We start from the raw sequence: 24,198 nt of genomic DNA, 5'->3' as shown, positions 1-24,198 counted from the left end.
CACTGCATCTGCTTTTTGCGATGGGTATTTTGTGCCATACTTGGTATATTAATGAGCACAAGGGATGCACTAAAAAATAAACCTGCTTTGAAAGAAGCATTTATAACATGCTCCGGTGCCTAGAGAGAAATTAGACTCAAAAAAGTAAAATTCTAGTTGTGTTGAACTCCTGTTACTGCAGAGGCTGAAACTGTCTTGTGAAATAGTGAGGTAGCCTTGTGCATTATCGGGTGAGATGCCCAAGGTACAGCTGCAGAAAAATGTGTTTCAACAGCTACAGGATCACAGTTAATGCTCAGTAATCTATAAATCATTGTTATGAGATTTCTCTATGCAAATGAAATTTATATAGCCCTCATCAATCTTAAAAAAAACATCATAAAGATTAAAATTTGCAGCTGCAATGTGAATTAAAGAATCCCTTAACCTGTTTTCAAGGTACATCCTTATAGCTAATTAATTTTTAGATAGAGTGTTCTTTGAAAGGACTAATGGATAGTGAGCATTGCTGATTGATTATAAAATGAGCAGGAGGGCATAAGAAGTGAGCTGTGAATGTAAAACCGCTACCAAGCTTTATTAACCATGCCATATTAAAATTCTAAACCGTGCAAATGAGAGAAGCAGGTATTAATACAATACTTTTGCTGAGTACATTTTACTTATTTAACATCAATGAATTTCTCTTAGTTGGTCTATGCCATGCAGATCCACCTATCTGTCCTGTGACCTATATCTTAGCAGGTGAGAAACTAAACCTCACCTCTAAGAATCCAGAATCTGGATTCTATTAGACTCTAAGATACAACTTTATATGTTATACAATAGGGATGGGGGGGTGGGGGGGTGGGCAGTGATCCAAAACCCAGCAACTATGAAGAAAATGAAAAGAAATGTAATTCATATCTCACCCTGCTAGGACTACTCAGAACTGCAAATCTATGGGTAACTTTTATTGAGACACCATTAACAAACAGCAACTACATTTATTGAAAAGCCAGTTAATCTGCAATGACCTGAAAACATCAAGAGTAAATTGGGGGCTGTTAAACACTGCAAACAGTCTGCAAGAGCGTGCAATCTCTTGGTGAGAGAAAGGGGAAAATAAGAGCTGTCACCTTACCCGTTTCCTCAAATTGCAGGTGAGCGTGAGATTCCTTGAGAACGAGTTTGCAAAAGCAGTATAAAAGTCCAACACTTTAAGCAACGCCTCTCGTTTAATAATATGTAAATCGCAGTATGTCAGAGCCCGTACGTTGGCACATGCATGGGCCAGACTGGTTTCCTTCCAGAAGATATCACCAAACACATCACCTTTACCTGAAAAACAATGGGAAAAATTTGTTAAAAGGTAATCACAGCATCACAGAATGGTCAGGGTTGGAAGAGACCTCTGGAGATCACCCAGCCCAACCCCCTGCTAAAGCAGGGTCACCTACAGCAGGCTGCGCAGAGCCGCGTCCGGGGGGGTTGAATGTCTCCAGAGGAGACCCCACAGCCTCTCTGGGCAGCCTGTGCCAGTGCTCGGTCACCCTCAAGGTAAAGAAGTTCTTCCTCATATTCAGGTGGAACTTCTTGTGTTGCAGTTTGTGCCCGTTGGCCCTTGTCCTGTCGCTGGGCACCGCTGAAAGAGCCCGGCCCCGTCCTCTTGGCACCAGCCCTTCAGGTATTCGCATACAGCGCTAAGGTCCCCTCTCAGTCTTCTCTTCTCCAGGCCAAGCAGCCCCAGCTCTCTCGGCCTTTCCTCAGAAGGGAGATGCTCCAGTCCCCGCATCATCTTCACAGCCCTCTGCTGGAACCTCTCCAGTTCCCAGTCCCTCTTGAACTGGGGAGCTCAGAACTGGACACAGCACTCCAGTAATGCTTACGCAGTGGTCTTCAGCACACAAATGATGCTTCCAATTATTCTAGCATAAGCTCCCAACTGTGAAAGTCAACAGGGGTAAAAGTTTTAAACCTATCTGAGGAACTTTGGTACCCTTAGCAGTAGCCCCAGGTTTTTGAAGTATTTACAGTTTGCTCTGTGAAGTGTCACAAAGCATGAAAGGCAGACTGTAAAGGTCTCCTTGTAGCTGAAGATACAGGCAATGGATTTTTCAAAGGCTCCTGAATATAATAAGCACTTAACTAATGTTCAGGTGATGGAATATTTCTGAGGGTCTGTTCCTAAGTGACTTAGGAACCCTGCTCTTACCAAAACTCTATGATGTCTACATTCCTACACCGCCACAGCTTTGCAGTGGGGTGAACAGCCAGCTTCCAAGGCCCAAGGACCATATTCTAAAGGATGTTTAAACATTTCTAATCCAGTGTGTAGCAACTGAAAAACCCACCAAAAACCTCCCTGAGAATTTTCATCTCTGAATAACCAGCTCTATATCTTAAACACACCCAGAAGTCTAGTTCTAAGCCCAAACACATCTACTCAAGTAGAGGCCTATGTTTCAGTCTGTATTTAATTTTTTGCCGAGTAAGAAAGGCTTTGACACCTTGGACACCTGCATGTATAAATAATGTCAAAGAGCTGTGAAAATTACACCTGAAGGCTATTTCTACATTGGTAGGCAGTAGAACACCTGATGCTGAGGACCTGCACATTCTGAGGACTAGAACTAGCTGTAGTCCCGTCCCACAGACAGAAGAACTCCAAGGGGTGGAAGTGCATGGGATGTGCTCCAATGTATCCCAGCTTCCTTTCTTCTGCAAGGAATCCACATCCCCTGACAGCTGTGCTAGATACCAAAGCAGAACAAGTCGGATGATTCAAAATCACACTCCTGACCCAGCCAAAACACCAGCACGGGTGCAGACTGGAGATACGCTTTCAGGTTTGGACCCTATGGTTGCTCTGAGAAGAAGTAGGGGCAGCAAAAGAAAGCACCCTGAAGCATCGAAAAGTTGCCTCTTGCTTCCTGGCTGCTTACCAGCCATGGGCTGGGCAAGAGGCATGGTGGGTGGTTTGAGGCTGACACCTCAAATCCTGAAGCAGAAACCATGGTAAAAAGGGTAATTTTAATTTCAGACCCCAATGATATCCAGTTCTTTATTTTAGCAGTTATTAAAAGAAAACTAAAATCAGTCAGTAGTGGTATTGCTATTGATTTCAGGTACCTCAAGCAGCCCCTTGGGGAAGGTTAGTGATTTTATAGTTTTGGGATAAAAAAGGTAATCCATTTTAATATTCCCTCTTTTAAGAACTTGTAACGTTTCACTCAACTCTATTTTGGGAACACAGACCAGAGAAATAATTTATCCAACCTTATTATTTGGGGTCAGAGGCTCTATTTCTCTATTTCCATTTGTTCTTTAGGTATTGTATCCAGTAAAACTTATCTAACATTTTTCATGCAGAGTAAAATAAAATGTGCAAGTCCTTATCTTCATTTCTTTGTTTTTATTTTCTAACAAAAGTCTACAGAGCAGAATCATACCTTAGAAAGGTTATAACTGCATTCTCATTTAACCGCTTTTAATTCTACATATTTTGATGTAATTAAAATTAACTACAATGCAAAATATAGCTGCTATAATTTCTAAAATGAGTTCTTTAAAATGCTCTCCTTATCACAGAGCACCTCCTAATAACATATCATTTATCCAATATACTGTTTTGAAATTACCCTCTGCAGTTAATTGTCCTTGTCTATACGCAAAGTTCAAAACGTGGTTTACAGACATACTCATCACAATTAAATAATTTATAGGAAATAGACCATTTCTGAAATGCACAAAATTGCTTAATGGATTTGCTCGCTGAGACAGACACAGGATAGACTTGAGTCCTGCTTTCAGTGGCTGTGGAGTGCAGTTAAAGAGTCAGAATTCAATAATAGGGACTATTATGATTTTCCCACTGAAATGTGAGCAAAATACTCATTTTCTTTCCAAATGTAAGGTTATACATAGTAAATTTAAGCCAAGAGGTTGAAAGCAGTGGATTCCCACAATGAAACGCTGCATGCTGGGGTGTTACAGAGTGTGTACCCAAAGCACAGACAGATGAAATCACCATTCATAAACCTGAGAAGATTGCATTGTCTTCAGTTCCGTGAGGAACTGCACTTGGTCCCTCAGGAAGGTTGGGACATGACGAACTGCACCTATTCACTCCTCCATAAGCCATCAGTCACTGGATTTGAATGGTGAAGCTGTAAACTCCTACTACATTGTGGTTTATTCTCATCAGAAAGTATAAAATCTTGGAAGCGTTTAAGGGTTCTTGAATTTGACATTTCCCCCACACATTTTTTAGTCTCCTTTGCTTGTTATAAATGTGCTAAGGAATGTACTGAATGAAAACAAACCAAACCAGATTCATCAAAACAACACGTCTTTTCTCATAAACCCAGAGATTAATGTACTATACTTCATCCCTATTAACTCTAGCTCACCGAGTAAAACGCGGTAATTATTCATTCAAGTTTAATTTTACACAATGCAACTAAATGAAAAAAAAAACCCAAAACCCACCAACTTTCAGAGTTGCAACAGAAAATTTAACTGGTAGGTCTGAAACACCAGCTACTTGGAGGCAGGGATGCGCTGTACACTTGCATGATGTGCATGCCTCCAGGGAAAGCCCGGGGCTGAGCTGGGAATCCAGAGGTGCCTGGGGCTGATGCAGCCTGCAGACTTTTCAAAGCCTCTCCCTCGAGATTCCTTGAGGCCCCAGGATGTTACCTCCCAAATCTGCACTGCTGAGCCCTGAGCAGTCTTAATACTCCTCCTGAGTAGAGGTGAAGCTCTGGGAAGTCCTTGCTCTCACAGTGCTCAAAGCGCCACTGAAAAAAGGAATGCCATGAATTAAGAGTGGGACCCACTCACATACATTTTACACTTGGTATGGGGAAAGGGAAGAGGAGAGTCAGGATTTGGATACTGCTGGATTAAAGCTGGCAGGAATATAAGTGTAAGGATTTGGGGACTGAAAGAACCATTGAAGCCAGGAGGACATGTGCAGGGTGTTGGTGACAGGTATAATTTTTGCTGAAATAGCTACACTGGTAGGAATCTAAAAATTTGCTGGGGTATTATGTACGTATGCCTGTACATAAAATATATGTATATATTCACACATATCTGTATATATATTTATAGACAATCATATGGTATGTAACTATATAATATATAATGAAATTTCTATACACTATTCTATTTTTTATGTTATGATAACTCTCCCATACAGAAGAGGGGGGCAGGGGCAGATGTTCTCTGCAGCCTTGCAGCAAGGACTGACTTGCCATTTGCCAGCAGCTCACACCTGGACCTTTCAGGCAGAAAAAAAAAAAAAAATCTTAAGGGCCTTATGAAACTCCACAGGAGCTTGCGAAGGGAATGAAAAAGTCCTTGGACTCAGGGAGAAAAGACATCTCAGGGAGAAATAGCATCTCAGAAGCCATATATACCTATGTAAAGGCAAAATTTATCCTTCTCTAGATGGGGACAAAAACAAAACTTAGCTAAGAAATATCATAGCAGACATGAGAATTTGATGAGGCCTTTGGAAGAAAGCTTGGGCTGGCAGTGGAAGAATAAATTCTTGGTGGAAAACAGCACTGAGGAAAAACACATAAAAGGGACCAAGACTTCTTAAGGTGATAAGGTGTTTTTCTGTGCTGTGCAGTCTCAGCTAATCGGCCAACTACCCTTCCTCCCATTTTAAAACATCTTCAAAGTCCCATCAGTCACACTAGCAAAAGCCAGACACGATGAATAATGTAGGCTTTCCGTTATGATATGCTCAAATCTTCTGTTGCTTATGAAAAACAAAGTCTGATGTTGTTGCAGAATCACATAAACTGTATCATACAGAGAAAAGGTTCATCTAATCAGCTCGGGTACTGATAGCCATGAATTGATGGCAGCATGCACAGAAGTGGAGGTCAGTGACCAAATAATCAAGCCCCTGCACCCATAACTACATATACTGGTACGTATACTTGTACAAATACACCTGCCTATGTCTATACATCTATGGTGAAACCTCTGGCTGCAGAATAGACATATCTCAAATGGATGTAAAAATCCAATAAGCAAGGAGGGAATCAGCTTCTGCTACCCAGAGCAGCACACAGCTCTGTGACGGTTCAGCCAGTAGGGAAGCTCTGCAGCTGCTTCCCATGGCACATGGGGGCTGGCTGTGTAAGTTTACAAAATGATGGGATGTATTCATGAAATAAAATCCATCTGTGGCTACTAAACACAAAAGATTTCCGTCTGGGTGAGGAAGACCTTGAAACACAATTCAGTGGAGGCTCGGAGAATATTCTGGGGAAGTATCACTGTTTGCTTACTTCACCTGCCTACTCTTTGCCACACATCAGCTGTTGGCCTTTTTTGGAGACAGGGTTGGCTGTATGTCTGGACTTAGCTGATACAGCTGTTTATACCCGAAGAGGGGATCTTGAGAAGATGGGGGTGATGTAGTGGTGCAAATTCATCAGCTGCCTCCTGCCGTTTGGGCTGTCATTGCCTCCTGTAAGCACAGCCTACAATGTGCAGAGACGACTACTGCCCTGTCAGAGAGGTCTCCTTGCCTCTGTGAACGTTTTAGCCAAAACTTCAGCCTTTTCTGGGGCATCTATAAGGGTCAGAACTCCCTTGAAAATCAGATCAGAGCTGAGCACTGACCAGTCAGAAATCTAGCTCTACAGGACTGCACATTAAACTGTGCAAGGGCAGAATGATGAACAGCATTCCTAGCATTTGAAAGATGGTCAAAATAGTCAGTAAAGAAACAGTAACAAGAGACTGTGCCAAAGATCTAAGTCCACACTGGCAAAGGTACTTTGCATTATTTAACTCAATGCAAACTTCCCCATATCCTCACAGAAACACAGAAGAAATTTACCTTTCATACAGCATTCAGGACTGCTGCAAGAAGAGCAAAAGGTCTGTATAGATACTCTCCCCTCATCTCTCTCATTTTTAGTGCAAGTCTAGTATTTCATTTTTTTCTGGAAGCCCCAGCTCCTGGAGACAGGATATTTCCATTTTGATTTTATACAGAAATAAGTTTCTATCCTTCCTGACTGAGGAAATAAACTTGAAAGCATGACCATTCCCACCAACTTCAAAACTCATAAGACAAACCAGACTGCCTAAAAGCATTAGTCTGATTTTATAGAAATATGTCACATTATTTTAAAATAATTTTCCTTTTCTTGCACTGCCAAGAGTTTTGAGTTCTCGGGTTTGGCACTGAAGCGTGCAGGTCTAATTCAGAAACACTTCAATTCAGCGAAAGGAATCTTTCCGACATTGGAGGCTGCAAGAGCACATCTGTAACACACCGGCTAGCACTAAATTAAGATTGATACTTCTTATTAAAGTTAACTATCATGCAGACAGAGACAAAAATATTTTAAATTTATAAAATAATGTGAAAAATTGAACGTTCCCTTCAGTGAGAACTAATAACACTTTTGAACAAGCATCAGTAGGACTAAATCTTACATGGTACTATGTATGCCAACCCAGATCTGCAATACATGACTTACTCCAAGGCACGTGCTTCATACAGTGCATCACACACGTGCCTGGCTGTGTAACACCAAGGAAATTCAAAGTTGATGCAATTTTCCCTTCCTTTCCCAAATTATTAATGCCAAACAGACGAGAGCTATGGAGTGCCTGGATGGATCTCCTGCTCACCTAAATGGGAGCTGCTACACTTGACTTTTCCTCTGTGTGATTTGGTAGATCACTTAATCTACTGACCTCCAAACAGACATACGATTAAGAGCAGAAAGACTCACCCCTATTTTCAGCTGCCATACCAAATTAAAGATAACATGTCACTTGTGCTCTTGCTTTCCTTAACTCTGATACTGCGTAATAACCTCTTCCCAGACCAAACATTGGAAATAATTCATGAATCAGACCTGCAATAAGTGAAACTCTGGCTTGCCTAAAAAAAATAAATCAAATAAATGACAAGTTGCTCTGGGACTATATGCAGAACATGCTGAGAATTAACATGTAACACATGAAGGCAAATAACTTAATTGAATACATACGGGATCAGGACCCTAAGTGTGGCTGAAACATGAGCTATCAAATCGATATTTATTCTGGCTTAACTATCAAAATTGAATCCATTCAGCAGCAGCCCCCAATAGGATTTTACTACTCAATATATTTTTATTGCTATGCAGTTCGAGCAGGATTTTTGATCAATTCCTACAATCGACATCTAAACGTGGTGTGTCATTATTTTTCTGCTGGCAAAAATGACTTCTTTAAACCTTGTTAATCAATCTGCCTGGTTTAAGTTACCATACAACTTATACAGTCAGCTGTGCAAATAGTGGGAGTTGGAAAGCAGCTTCCAGAGACACTTTGTTGGCATTGCCACTTACGTGAAACTCCTCGCCAGGAGCAAATTCAGGTTAATTGCAGCTGGGTGAATTGTTAGGTGTCCTCTGCTAGCAGATGTCTTGTTTCATTAGCCTGGGGGACTTCAAACCCCCGGTCCTTCCTGAGCCTTCTCTGCTGATAACACCTCCCTATGCAGAGCAGTGGCAGTTAAATTGTTTACTCCTGCTTGAGATGGTGGAAAATTACTGACGTGCCTTCTCAGGGTCACCTCGCTTGCTAGGAAAGTTTTGATAATTGGAGACATGACTGCCTGCCCTTCTCTATTATCCTGGCAACTGCAGATGAGTTATGTTAGAACGACTGGGTCTTGTTTTCTCCAGCAAAGCAGCACCCCATCACACCAGCTCTGCATGTGGTGCATTCTCTGCTAGAGAAGCAGCAACTACTTGCAAAAAATGGGAGACTGTCCTCAAGAAATGGAGACAACTAATGAGGGGAACGTAATGGGGCACCTAGGTATCTTCATTAATAAGTTCTATAAACTGTGGTTCTACAATTGGATTCATTCTCTTACCGTACCGATTTCTATAATGCTGATTACTGCAGCAGTTGGGGTTGGGCATTTAATTACACACAAATGAGAACAAAACAAACCAGGTGAGAACAAAATGTCACAGTGATGCAAGTTTCCCTGTCAATCACTGGGTTTCACCTGCTTTCAAGCACAAGAAATGCCAGAGCTGGGGCCACTGATCCAGGAAAAATGCCTCTGAACTAAAGAATGGTTGCCCCCACCGTGAGGTGTGCAGGAAGCACCTGGATGGGATGCCAAGTCCCTCGAGGACACCCTTTCGGCAGGCAGGGAGGCTGGATGTGCCAACTCACCATGGCTGTGAGGCAAGGGAATGTGATAAGGGAAGATGGAGAAGGGAAAAAAGCAGCAACATAGCAGAGTGATTCATGCTGGGACTCAAGGAAGGATGAAGCCCTGCACTTTGGACAGACACATGAATGTAAGAGATGGATGATGCCTGTTCTTCTGTTTTGGTGTCCCTACGTGATTCACTTTTCTAGGATATTCCACGTTTAAGAATACATCAAAACTTCCATCTGTGGGTGAGTATAGTCAAAAAAAAAAAAAAGAGGACACATTCTCTCTCTTTCTCCAAGCAAAGCAAATAACACTACCATATTAAATAACACTACACTTTAAAACAGTAACCGCTAAGTACCAGTTCCAAAGCAAACTTAGGAAAAACTTAGGACAGCATGTCCTGCCATGCTCCTGCTCCCACAGAGAAAATTAATGAGGATAGGTTTCCAAAGGATACTTATCGCATTGCCACTCTAGGCTACTGCTGGGGGACAGAGAAGATGGACGGACTGGTAGTACAAGTCCGTAAGCGGAATTTCCCTGGGAACCCAGTGTGACAGCAGAAGCTTGGAATACTCAAAGCAGGCTACTGAGGTTTTCACATTTGGCAGAGGTTTTTAAATGTTGTCTCCCCCTTAGGCAGATTCCCGTCCCTTGTGCTTGAACTTCTCAAGGCAGAACAGATTGATAAAAATTATATTCTTCACCATCTGATCTGCAGTCACTCTTTCAGGTACCACAGCTGCCACTATAAATGTCTCTGCAACTACATCTGGGAGAGGTTTTCTTCCATAAGTGAATTTTTAGACTACGACATCTCATAGTTACTCAGTTCACAATTCTGTTAAACAATCTGTCACAGTATGAAAAAACTCTTCAGTGTACTCTATGACTAGAGGAAGCAGTTTATCTTGATTTAAGTTACATTTACACATTCTGCCAATCCCTGTAGTACACAATGAACATAGCTCTGAGTCATGGGATCGCCTGTCAGCAGCCACGGCAGAATCGAAGGCACTTTCAGTAATTAAAGGTAATTTACTTTAACTAGATATGGTTAAAAGTCTCTCCAGCCAAATGGAGAATAACATATCTACAAGGTAGAAACAAAAAGATCTTACTGTCATTCCAAAAACAATATTAATTAGTAAATGCAATGAAGTTTTGCATGTAATCCATTTAGTGATGGCTTCTAGTTCAGTAAATTACACATTTATTGCTTAGTTTCACTGTAATACCCAGAAAACCATTTATTTGTTTAAATGCTGCTGCTTTTAAAGCTTTTATTTTTTAAATAGCTGTAAGCAAGTATAAGATATCGTCACTGAGATTAATAATAAGAATGAAATGGTCCAGTGAGCTGAAATACAAGGAATATTTTACTATGGGAACTGCAGATTTAGGAGCTTTCACCATAATGACTTCACACCTGAATATGGAAACAGATTCATTCTTACATTAAATCTCTCTTTTAAAAACCTTAGTATATACTGGAATACAGAAAGCTACAAGAGGTATTTTGAAAGAGCATGGATGTGCATTTTCCTGAGTTTATACTCTCCAAACCTGGGTTATGCCCTCAGGGAGCCATCCCCATGTAGTCCCATCCACACACCTGCACACTACCCAGTCCCACCCCAGTGCAGGACACACGCACACAGGCTTGTACAGTAACACATCAGGAGTCTCCCTCAGCTACACACTTTTCCTCGTTTCTCCTCTCCTCCCCCTTGCTGCCAGCTAGGAAGGAGCTGAAGCCTTGATTCATGACCAGTATTGACTCCCCATGTCTGTCCTCTTCCCACAAGCCAGTGCAACTCCCAAGCGTAACCTTCATGTCCCTGTGATCATCCCCAGGAGATACGTGGAGCCTGCTGGAGCCACCCTTACAGGGAAGAAGCGGCACAGAGCCTCAGTGGGGTGTGACAGGTCCCCTAGGGCAAGGCCACCCACTGGGTTTACCCTAAGGGAGCCACAGATCCAGGTTAAGGGAAGGCAAATGGCCAATATTCAACAGGAGACAAGTTCTACAATAAACGGGTCTATTTTAAACAGGCAAGACAGACTCTGGATGGTTTTCATGCAGAACCACCTGTTCTTTCTCTACGATGTTTTGCCTCTGAGGATGATTCCTGCCTCAACACCTGTACTGACCGCTCATTCCCACCATCTGCTATACCCTTCCTAACCCCATATGAGTTACTGAGGACTCTGCATTAGGCTCTTTCCCACCCACTGCTGGCAAACCAGACATTACTGTGAGGTAATGGGGTGATTAACTGGAGCTCCCCCATTACTCAGACTTCTCATGACTGTTGCAGAATAGATGGTGCATCCCTATCTCTGCATAGTCAGATCAGACTATTTTCTGTAAAGCCAGTTCACCACAAGCAACAGTTTTGCTTCCTTGTAGAGACTGTTTGCGGGTGTTATTCTGGGCTAGAATACAGACAAATGAAAATCTCTGTGTGAAGGTTAATATGGAAATCCTCCTGAGAGACTAATACAAAACAATGTGCATTTCCTCTGCCAGGCTGTTTGAGATGTCAAGCACACAGATGCCATTCTCTTCTGCTCAGAGACACTGTAACTGTGACCAGTGAGCCATACTGGGCAGAAAGAGCATTCCCAATGGCATAAAAGATGAACGGTTTGCTTCTAGGGTAGTATCCCTGGAGACAAAACATCTCCATCTTATGACAACCACTAGCATCCTGTAGTCCCAGCTGACAGCAGGCAAGACTAGTTAACATTCAAAGCTAAACAGAAGGTAAATACATCCAAACCACCAGCATTTCAATAGAGATCACAGTACCTAAAATAGCCACCACCTCGTCGTCCTGGATGACTTCTAGGGATCCCGAGACCACAAAGCAAAGAGCATCAACGCTTTCCCCAGCATGATAGATGAGGTCCCCCGGGGCGCAATGGATCGTCTGAAACTCCACAGCCAGGGCTCGCAGGCAGCCGTCACTAGCCAGCCGGAAGGCAGGGTGTTCATTAAAAACTTTCCGGTTTAGATGCACACAAATATCTGCTCTCATGTCCTTTGGGCAAATTGAGAGAACCTGAATAAAAGAAAGATGAAAAATAATCAGCTGGGAATATGACACCAGGCCAGCGCGCACTTTATGAAATAACTTAATGGATGGACGTTAAGATCTGCTTGGGTGGATCTTAAAATCCACCCATCCAGTTATTTCATAAAGCTTCTGGTGGGAATTTTATCTTGAATTGGGGTAGTCTTTCTCTACCCATCTACTGCTTTCACTGCAGCTGAAAGGGTCATGTGGAAGAAGGGACTATTCTGTAACACTGTTCTCATTCCTAGCAGTTTTCACACTTTTTTTCCATAATTGCAGGTGGCACTACTATGTCCTGTTTGTGGATATCCCTCCAGACTTGTTGCCCAGACTATCCGCCCGCTGCTACGCTCAATCCCTGCAGGAGCACAGAATGGACGCTCAGAGCTGAAGGAGCTTGAAGACATGCAAAGACGGACCAATAGAAAATTTCACAATAGAAAACACATTTTGCTCACATCGAGAAAACCTAGTCTTCAAAAGTCTTTACGTAGATGACCACTTACCGACACGTATCCAAACACACCAAGGGTTTACTCTCAGTGCCGTACAGACATACAATAAGTAACCTGCCCTGGAGGGCTTACAGACTAGAAAATCCAAAGATCTTGAGATCAGAGCAAAAAGAAAGTAATATATGAAACCTTTATGAAATGTGAAGTAAAGGTGAGTGAAAAACTGTGCTGTGAAAATGAAGATGTCTTCACAGTGGATCAATTAAATAAGATCTTCAATTAATTTCTTACCTTAAATAGCTTTCCCTATTGAAACAGTAACACAAATACACCTGAAGAAAGAAAGTGAAAACCTGTGGGTCTTCTTAGGTTTGTAAACCATGTGTTTAATATTTGCACATCCTCCCAGACACACTAATGTCCTTAGAACCCTAAAATGCATGGTAGCTAATTGCACTGAGAAACATGTAAAACCTTTTAAACTTTTCCTATAATAAATAACAGAAAAGGGCGTGAGATTAAGAGCACTCTGGAAGTCTCATACAAAGAAGGCTGCAGATCAATAGTACTGATTAATTTCTTACTGTACAGAATTAATCTGGCAGCTGGCTCTGCAGGCAGTGTGAGAGACAGGGACATGGGGTCAATGTGTTGACTGTTGAATATTAGCAAACGGGGGAGACTCTGGTAACCCTACCTAAGCTTTGAGGCAAACGGTCATATTAATATTGAAGTGAAGCCACGACTTTCATTTCTGTTTAATGCAGAAGAGGTATAAAACATATTACTGTTCAGTATTACTAAAGGCCCTAAAGCGTAGAATGGGAAAATAATCAACAATTTCTAATTTAATAATAACATTTATTCCATTTCTTGTATCAATAGATCAGAGCTCCTTTGCAGTCAAAGATATAATGAATGCAAAAAGGTGAAGTAGAAGTTATTCTCCTATCCTCAGTATTATGACAACCTGAGGCTAGAAGGGGCTACTGCAGCCAGCTGCACTAACCTCCTGCACTTATAATTTTCATATCAAACCCAGAATACTTGGTGAAATTATAGCCTTGATTTAATGTTTCCAAATGATACAGGGTAGTCATTCTAATCAACAGCTACTCTCTCTTTTAAAACACGTGCTGTTTCTGAACTGATTTTTTAAAAAAAATGTCAGCCAAGAGCCAGAGGATCTCATGTTGCTCAGATAAAAGATCTGCAATCATTGGAAAAATCTTCCACATGTAGGTGTTTATAGAATACAACCAGGTCATCTCTCAATCTCATCTTGAATAAACAAGAGAGATGATGCTTCTTGTGCCTAACACTACGAAGCACAGTATCTCTTTGGCAGCTTTCCCATAGCATGAGATTTTCTGACTTGCTACAACCTTCCCAGATCTACCAGATAATTACTTTTTATGTCATTTAACACAGAATAAGTCAGTTTGGCTTAATGCTATCTTTCTGTAACAAAATGTTGTACAGAACACATTAAAATACCCTGCATAAGGTTGTTTTATCATAAAAATTAGTATTAAACACATTTGACAAGACACATTCTCCATAAACCATCATTTGCTTTAGTAATGTCTTGTCTGAATCACTGTTGACCACATCCCATATCACATTTCCATAATTTTATTAGGGGCAACTGCCAATTTTACAAACTGATACTTACCTGAGTCATTCCATTTGCCATTAGAAATATAGACACCCCTTAGTTTTTCCGGTAAAAAACAAAAATTATTTTTGAGTGATTGTTTCAACTCAGCCCTACTTCTGGATCAAACAGAAAGCTTGTCTTTGTTATAATAAAATAGAAACATGCCATCTTTCTTCTTCTCAATAGTAATTTTATGAAAAATCCTGCCTTCTTTCCTATCATGATTGATGACTTTTAACATTTTTATCTACTCTTGGGCCTAAATCATGGTTAAAAGTTTTTTAGATCCCTTTAATACTATCAGTAATGCAAGTGCTTTTGACTTAACAAGGCCATGAGCGATGAATCCTCAAACACTGCTCTTAAGAAAAATGTGTGTATTCATACATGACTGATTTCCAAATTTTATCTTTTAAGCTTCCAAACTGCGGGAAAAATGGGTTAAACTATTTCAGAGATTGTTACTGTAGATTCGGAGATGTTCCGGGACCCTTTGTTTTTTGGAGTGTAAATCAGTTGTGTCCCTCAAGAATAAACGCCACTTGGATGCAAAGCAGTATACTGTTTCCTCACAAATACAGAGTTAAATACAGAGTATTAAAAGTGAGCACTCAATGCATTACTCTTTTTACAGACACAACAAACATATCTATCATCACACACTGTTAATATGGAGAGACAGAAAAAATTACATTGCACAGAAAAAGCCAGTCTTAGAAAGCATAATTCAGGAATTTTCTGATGTCATGATAAAGTGATTCTCCTAATGACACATTACTGTATGGAGATATATGGAGATATCCCTTATCAACTAGTACAGCAGTAAAGGAGTAACGCTCCAAGAGTTAGCCAGGAAAAAATATTCTTTATTTCAATTTTCTTGTCTGCTACACTGCAAGCACTAAGAACAGAAAACGAAACAGATGACAACTAAAAGAAATACTTGATATTAAAAGATTTGTCAAAGGAGCTTTGACTGATAAAGATAAATGTAGATGCACGTCGGGGAAAAAAGAGCAAAGACAGACAATCTTAATTTTCAGCTATGTGTTTACTGTATGCTCCAAGCACAGGACTTCATAAACTCCAACCTGACTTTGCAGCACTTCTTTTTGCGTTTACAAATACCAACATCATGAATTCAGAAGGAGTCTCACAGATGCCACCAGCTACTCTATTAGTTGCACTGTAGAAAGGTGTTGTTGGTGACACAGATTACAGTATGTAGTAATTTTCCTGCTTCCATAAAAGACACAATGTGATATAGGATCACACAGAAGCATTTGGAAGCTAATGATAAATAGTCCAAAGATCCTAAGAGCAGAAAATGAGTACTTCAAATTCAGATATTCTTCTGAAAACAATCCCTTATTGGTAATACAAGACTTCAACATTCTTACTGTGAAATGCTCTTACTGAGATCTCAGCATTTTTAAGGCAGCATGCAACTAAAAAGATACAAACTAGTAGCAACATGGTTGTATGTGAGTCCATATGTTGTACAAATGCACACACATGGGTGTAGAAGAGAAATTTAATTTAAGGTAAAGGATATCCTGTAACACTCAATCTGCTGTTTCCCTGTTAAGGAAATGCCTCCAACACCTCTTGTTATTAGAACCAAAGTTCAGCTGGGACATTTGTTCTAGCCTGTGTATTCTTTCAGCAGCATATCAAAACCACCAAGACAAATTTCTGAAGAGGAAATTTCCTTAGAGACTCAAGACCTTTCTCAGTGAAACCTGCAGTTTATAAGCAAGACAGGATATTAAGGCTGCTGACTGCAATGCTTTACTATCTGATGGGTTTGGAGCACACTACTTGGAGCACGCAGTCTGCAGGGACCAGGTGCTTCTACCGCTACAGAAGTTGCTCCGTAATAAATCTGTAGCCACAGACTTCGCAGTCAGCTTTCCCATATGCATCCAAGCAACATGAAAGAGCAGAACCTGCTATGCTTCAATGCAAAATCAGAGGAGAAAGACAAATTCTACCCAGAGGAAAATCTTCACTGGCTGTATAAGCTGTGTTTCTACCAGCAAAGGAGCAAGGCTCCATGCCGCACATGAACAGTATCCATGTATCCACAAAGACCTGAACCACTACAAAGCTGAGAGAGAAAGTAAAGCACAGAATAACATTTATCGCTTCCCTTCTCTGCACAGAAAATTAAACCTCCTCAAAGTCAGTATAAGCCAACTGCTGAGCTCTGCCATCATCACCTGGCACCCAGCTGAGACAAACCCCAACACAACGACACCCAATGCAGAGATTCAGCGCCGCTGTCATCTCTAGAGTACCCTATAGCATATGTAAAGTGCTGGTGGTGAGTGAAAAGCTTGTGGTTGCTGCTAGAGATTCAGAAAGGCAGTAACCAGCTCTGAATGACTCATGGGGAACTGGCACAAAGCATCTCACTCTCTTTTCAGCTCAACATCTCTAATAGGGGGAATAAAGTTCCCAGGGAGGTTCCATCTGATAATTTTTTCCTCTCCCATCCATTTCCTTGGCATGCTCATGCAGTTTAAGATAAGCCCCTCAAACAGCTCGAAGAACTCTACAGAGAGCAGAGATTATAAAGAACTCAAAGAAAAGCAAATGAATCAAAACAAAACCTGAACAGATCAAGAGTGTGTCCAAAAAATATCTTTTAGGATGGGATTGGGTATTTAATAAATAATAAAAAAAAATATCTCAACTGGAAAACACTACTGGATGGCTTAGCAAATATTACAGAATCTGTTAAGACTTGTTAACAAAAAGGGCAGAGGCCAGTGAATCATGAACATTCTGTCTGCAATTCCCTTTCAGCATGCAGGCTTCTCACTTTCTCGGGGTTGGAGCTAGGGGATATATTGACTGATACACAAGGAGAGAGCTCAGACAGTCTTAGTGATGGAATAACAAGGACTATTTCCTAAATGAAAACCTGTAACAAATATTGGAGATACTAAAAAGTATAAGCTTTGACAATAAACAAAATAAACTCCTCCAACTTCTAACCAGTTATAAACCACAGATAACTCGCTCTATTTTGTGGAGAAAGGCCACTCTGGATTTTCAGACATGTTCAGCAGTCATAATCAAGGTCAGTTCTTTCAAAAAAACCACAACACCCTCCAGGCATCTGACGAAGTTATTTAGATTTTTAGAAGGATTTGGCTCATTTGAGTGTTGAATTCTTTTGCAGACCTGGCTGAAAGTGTTACATCTGGCACTGGACGGAGGCCAAAGAGACAAAGGTAAAAACCCAACTTATTGGCAAATCACAGAGCGTTTTCCTGTAATAATCAGGTAATTTTCTAAGTAACTCAAAGATGATGTATGGAACTGAGCAGTTATTAACCCTCCATGCATTAGGGTAATCTTTAATATATCACTGAGTATCTTGGCACTAAGAATTGAATTTCAGCAGCAATGGTGTGCTCTGCTTTAATTGCACTAAAATCCAAGGTCACTTGGATTTACACACTCAGAAATTAAGATCTGAAAATCAAGTCTAATAGGCTGAGTTTGGCTCATTTTATTATTAACAATACGTGAGCTGAACCAGCGATCAAAATGATTAGATCTAGTGGTATAGTAACAAAAATAACTTTTTAAACTGAGTAACAAGTGTTAGAGCCATTCAAAAATCCCTAGAAATTGCCTCTAGATTACATTAAATTCAGCATTGTCAAGACAGGCAGAATCTGGCTAAGGGTCTGAAAACCAGGGGAAGATGAGCGGCATCACCATGTGTTTTAAGGAATCAAGTAGTTCCCCAGCATGGGGCCTGCTGGTTTGTCTAACGCACTGAAAAGTGTGGCACACTAGTAAGATTGAACGATGACTCAAAGGAGCAGATCCCACGTTGGCTAATGGTTGTACAGTTGAAGGTTTTATTGTTTTCAGTTTTGCTATCATAACTATCCCAAGCACGACCATTACATGACCTTCCTATGGGACAAAGGACAGCAGACTACAGGGAATTCTATCATTAAAAATCAACTTTTTAGATAAAAGAAAAATAAACATCAGAAAGAATATGGCATACATCAAAGAATCTCTCAAGTCAACATTTTTTGGAGCGACAACTTCTGGCACAAAGGTCACCCTTGGAAGAATGAAGTCGATCAATGCTTTTGTGCTTCTTCTGGAGGTGTCTTTATTTTCTAACATGCAGCATTACGTAAAGACATTCAAGGGTGAAAGCATTAAGAAAACAGATCTGGAGAAGACCTTTCCCTAGATGTGGTCTTTGGAACTGACAGCCCCTCTGTCAGCTCCATCCCCTTGGTGGCAGCGTGCAGGAAAATGCCCGACCCATCCACTCGGGTACTTACTATTCCCCCAGGAAATAAGCTCATGAGCTGCTCCGTAGCCCTGGCATCTCCTCAAGCATGACAGGTTCATAGTTTAATCCATATCAATCCCAAGATGAACATATCCAAGAGGCAGAGATAATTGTGGATAATCTTTCCTGGCTCTAGACAGTGCATACAGCAGGTAAATAATCCATACCATCCATAAAGGTGAAACAGAAAGCCCCACTGGTGCACAGGCCTCGCTCTTGGACCCATGTGAAGGGCAGTGAGACCCTGACCGTATCTCCTGCATCCCACTCTCCAAAGAACCGTGGATTGCAACTGTACCTGGTCCTAGCTCAGCTCTGTGAGGTGAGGGAAGACTTCTTGTTCACCTCGTCCCGATCTGCAAGGAACGACCAACAACCCCGCCTCTACAACGAAACAAAAATACTTGTCCAAACGATTTTTACCTTCCCTCCTCAGCAGGGAATTGTATGTAGCTGACACACCTAACCTTGTAGAAGTTCTCTTTGGCCACGAAGCTTGGAAGCCTTCTACCCCGGTCATCCACGAGGAAATCCAGCCAGCACTTACAGACACCTCTATGTGACTGTGATGGTACACCGTAGGAATGGCAGCCTGAGTCCCCTGTTTGTCTCAGGGTATCAATAATTATTACTACAGCTCTTGAAGATCTTATTAACGGCCAACACAACTAAACTGCACTGTCCTTCTGTAGATTAATGTTTAATAAAGTTACAACCTCTGTCTATTTACCATAAACCCATCTCTCCTGTATGAAAGCTTAGTGGACCAGCAGTGAATAGTTTTGATACTGTTGTTATTTTCCCATGATTTCCATTTCAGTCATTGCAATGTGGAATTGGCTCTCATTATTCGAATCGCCACTGACGCTTAGGTTGAGACTAAATAGACGCCTTTCTTTCTATTTCAACCTATGGCATTTCTGAAGGAATCGACTGTTAAAACATGATAGACATTTATTTAATTGCTTTCTGAGCAAATCCTAAGCCACACAACAGCAGAGAGGCCAAGAAGAGAAAATCTTTGGGTTTTACTGACATTTCAGAACATTATGATTAGATGAGACCTTGAGACATCTGCGCGTTAGTTAATGGTTGTTCTGCTTTCATGTATAATGACCTATTTCTTATAGAAAAGCTAATATCTATAAATTTTTCATTTGCTGCCTAGAGATTTCAATAAAAACTAAGAGACTTGAATTCAGTGTGTGTTTCATATATCAAATTATTACTGTAAGGATTTTTTTCAACTGCTTAAAAATGGTCATATACAGAGAATGTACTGCCTCTCAAAAAAATAGGTTCTGCTGGATGAGAAATACTGTTTAGTATACAAAGGCTTCTTAGTTTTGTAATGTTTTTAGCTCTGCTCATTATTAGATTAATAACCCTGAAACCTGTAGCATTAAACATAAAAAAAAAAAATCCATCTTGTTTGAGCCACTGTTACACCAGGAGATGAGTCCATGTGCATGTATTACATATATCATCCCAGCTGTCAGAGGAGGGCTCTCATGTTTAAGTGATTTAAGATTATGGATCAGAGGCCACTTGCTTCTCCTTAAGTAATAATAATAAATATGCTAATGCTTTTAGTGTCATTGTTAATTCCTTATTTGTGAACACTCAGAGACGGGCTGAAGTGCTGTGGTTTGAAGACAGGATTTGAAGATGAGCTATTCCTAAGGAGAAGCGGGAAGCCAGGACTGTGTGCTTAAGGCACCATCACTTCAGTGTGACAGAACAAGTCCTCTTACACATACAAGGACAACAGACTGGGAATTTAAGACAAAATTCTGTTTGGGGCAGCTTGCTCTCATGAGCAGCAGGGATTAGATCTTCATTTAATTTCCTCCATGCTGTCCTCCACTTTGCCTTCAGTTACTGTCTAAGAACTTATCCTTACCAGTTTTCGTCAGGATCTTCTTTGGGACTACACATTGAATGTGTCATTCAAGGACAGATATTTGAGATCTGACTCAACAAATCTACACAGGTTAAGCAGCAGTAATTCCAATCAAGTTATTAACTTATATTTTAATTCCAAGCATATTAAAATCTTTAATTATCAAACACACACACGTGTTTATTTTTACTCCACCAAATTGCTAGGATTGTTCATCACTATAGGAACCTACTGTAACACTCATATAAGAAATTTCATTCTTTGTTAGTACATTAACCTTCTTGTTCTTTGAATTTGGATTTCAAAACAAAGCCATTTCAACATGCTGAGTGACTGAATGAAACGTGTTACAAATTTGTGGCAAATGATGTTGCAAAACACATTCCAGTGTGACAATGCAGATATATTTGGAACAGTTTAGGATGTAATGCTGTATGTTAGGTTGAAAAACATCCTTGGATGATGGAAACTGAGCTGTCTGATGGAAACTGAAAAGTTGAGAAATTCCTCACTAATTATCATGTGTCATGAGCACACGTGTTTTGCAAGATAAAAAGAAGCTTATTGAAAAGTTCATAAAAATTATGCAGAATGGGAAATCATGTGATGCAAAGATATCCAGACAACAGACTGGTCAGAATCGCATTACTGGAGCTTTGAAAACTAGACTGGAAGAAACCCCTAAGGTCACGTCCAGGCTGTCAGCCAAAGCAGTGCAGAGAAGCAATTCAAGACCTGGGATAATAATCCCCTATTCCAACCTATGCTGGAGCACTCTCTGGATTTAGCAGCTCACCTGCAGGTGCAATATAGCCCCACTAGCCCCACTGTGTCTACCAGTAATAAATCTGACTTAAGCCTGTGTACCTTGGAGGTCCCTACAGTGCACTCCCATCCATTTTCTGCTCTAGGCTTAGTACAGAAGGATTCAATTTAAATGCAGAGGGTCTTACAACAGGGCTTGAAGGGGTAATGAAGGAACTAATGCAAGAGACACGATCCACCCTACATGGCTAGTCTCTGGGACTGTACCACTGTTTCTATAATTTTTCAGCTGGGATTTACAACGTTTTCTCATTTGTTTTGGTGAAGCACATCAAAACACCTTCCTGAGTGGAGACAAAGGTAGGAAAGCTGCCTGGCTATGACACAGCTTTCCACCCTTTGCCAAAACAAATCCTGACTTTGGCTAAGGTTCTGCAGCTGAAAGCAAACTGCCCGATCCTTACACTTGTACAGACACAGGGATGCTCAGTGCGGGCACTACAGGCCGCTGGTGCTGTTGCTTTTGCAGACTTGCAGGCTGTAAGGGATACAAAATACCAAAATATTCAAACCGGTGCTCAAGTTCTTACGTTTATCTTGCCTCTGTTCTTCTGTAACATGGACTTTTCTGGGAAGTTTGATTAGATGCAACTACAGATGTCCAGATGCGGAGGTTCCTGAAATCCTTCCACTGTTTTAAATAGGTTTTGGATCCAGGCCTAAGTTTAGGCAAGTCTTTACCAAGGGAAAATTGTTAAAAACCTAAGTCACAGATTTTACAGCCGTATTAATTATCTAGCTAAGCAGCCACTACTATCTTACAGACCAGAGAACACTGCTTAACATGAGTCGAAGACTATGGCTCTAACTGCATTTTTATAATCTATAAAACCGGACATGCGGAAACTATGGAAGGAAATTTCAGTAATTAAAGCATAGGTTCTCCTAATTAACTGCAAAGCATCATTAAAATTTAATGAAACTGTAGTGGAATAACACAGGAATCTGGCTTAACTGCAAGGAGATAAATGCAAACGAAAGTTGAATTTTCACATGGTTTTGAGATTACACAATAGGACTGAATGCATTTACAGTAGTTTACAACATAAAAGCTCACTTTTAACACTATGAATCAGCATTGGGAAGTTAGGGTATTAGTGTATAAGAAGTTAACATATTAAAGAATGTGGCATACTGAAGCACAAGATTCAAAGAAATCAAAATCTTTGTTGCTTAACATAGTTGTATTTGTGATGGTAAACCATATTCCACAGCAGATGATTAATAAGATAACTGCTGTTGCATTGGCATGATGTAAGACTATATTTTTCAGTGTAGCGACCTCATCTTGGCATATCTGAACAAGCTGCATCATCATTGCATACTCTGTACTAGATTCAGCTGAAGCAAGAACTTCAAAGCTCTGCAAGCACTAGACATTTTAACATATTCATCTGCCATGAACTTCCTCACCCTCCCTTGGACACTTGCTTTTTAAGCTCTTAGGAGGGAAATCTTCATGGAAACTGAAGCTTGAAAGCCTAATTTCAACTGATGCATATCAGGTCCACAGAAGCCACAGGAGCATCACTGATCTCCACTGACCAAAAATCTAGACCTAAAACTGTTATATCTTGCTTACACTCAAGGTATTGCAGATGAAAACCTTCCCATCTGACTTCAGCTCTCTAAAATATCCAAGGCTATACAGACTTACTGCACATATCATGGAGAAAGAGAGGCACTGAGGACAACTCACATGGTCTGTCCTGGCACACAATGAATCACTCTCCGAAGACGACCTTCTTCTTTAATCAGCTTTTGAAGAAACTTAAATGACCGGTCCTTTCTGAGGGCTAAAGTTCTGTAGGACTTCTACCCTGCATGGCTGCCAGCAGCATCACATTTTCTGTATCTACCTATCAAAGGCCTTACGTTCTAGTCGAGAGATTTTAGCTCAAGGAGATCAATCTCTACTGCCATTAAATCCTATACTAATTATGCTGATGGACATGTCGATGTCCTGGGCATCAGCATAGGTCCAAGCCAAACAAACTCATTTCACTGCAACTCACAGATGCCAATACTTTTCTGACTAGTACTGATGTAGGTTAGACACCAAATTATGTTCTCGGACAAATTTGAAGACCAATTTCCCGTTGATTTCAATAGTTAAATACATTAAAATTATTTAATATTTAGGCAGAGTAAGACTGGGAAGCAGTAAACATACACCATAATGAAAAATAAAGGCATATTTGGAAAGCAGCAAAACAGTCCTTTTTAAAACATCCCTATTTTTGATCCAAACAAAACGTAATAATGGAGCAGCATGCAGTTAAGAAATTGTTAGTAAGTTATATGCTGTTATACAGTCCTCTTTCAAAGAAAGTACATAATGGACTCTTCCTATCTAAATTGTTACCTCATGTACTCATACCTTCTCTGTGTCAATTCCTTTAGACATGGACCAGGTTGAGACAATATAATCCATGACTCTTTCACTAAGGCCTTTGGGGACTTGATACAATTTTAGGAAATCTCTCACATTGTTCAGCATCTCATGGTATCGGTTGGTGTTGGCATACATTTGCTGGAAAATGGTGGTGACGTTTCCAAAAATAGTTGCATAAAGAAGAGCTGAAAAAAACCAAAAGTAATTAAAAATAAATATGTATGCTCCAGTAAATGCTAATCATAATTCAAGGATAATGTAAAAAAAATTATGTACGGTTACAAATTATTGCAAATGCAAAGGCGTAAACTGAAAATTTCTATTTATGCACACACTCTCACACACATA

The 24,198-nt window shown here is 40.5% G+C and overlaps 1 protein-coding gene across 1 annotated transcript in view; it reads right to left on the bottom strand.

The window, feature by feature from the left end:
* KCNH5 (potassium voltage-gated channel subfamily H member 5) overlaps positions 1-24,198 on the bottom strand; it is a 160,206-nt gene that overhangs the window by 28,613 nt on the left and 107,395 nt on the right. The window contains exons 8-10 of the mRNA XM_055717136.1: positions 23,836-24,035; positions 12,009-12,261; positions 1,124-1,320 (exon numbers count right to left, since the gene is read on the bottom strand). Of these exons, the coding sequence (XP_055573111.1) occupies positions 1,124-1,320; positions 12,009-12,261; positions 23,836-24,035 (650 nt within the window). The remainder of the gene's footprint in view (positions 1-1,123; positions 1,321-12,008; positions 12,262-23,835; positions 24,036-24,198) is intronic.

The sequence above is a fragment of the Falco cherrug genome, chromosome 7, assembly GCF_023634085.1.
Source record: "Falco cherrug isolate bFalChe1 chromosome 7, bFalChe1.pri, whole genome shotgun sequence".
NCBI lineage: Eukaryota > Metazoa > Chordata > Aves > Falconiformes > Falconidae > Falco > Falco cherrug.
The sequence above is the reverse complement of the archived record's forward strand: the minus strand, read 5'-3'. Positions and strand labels throughout refer to the sequence as shown.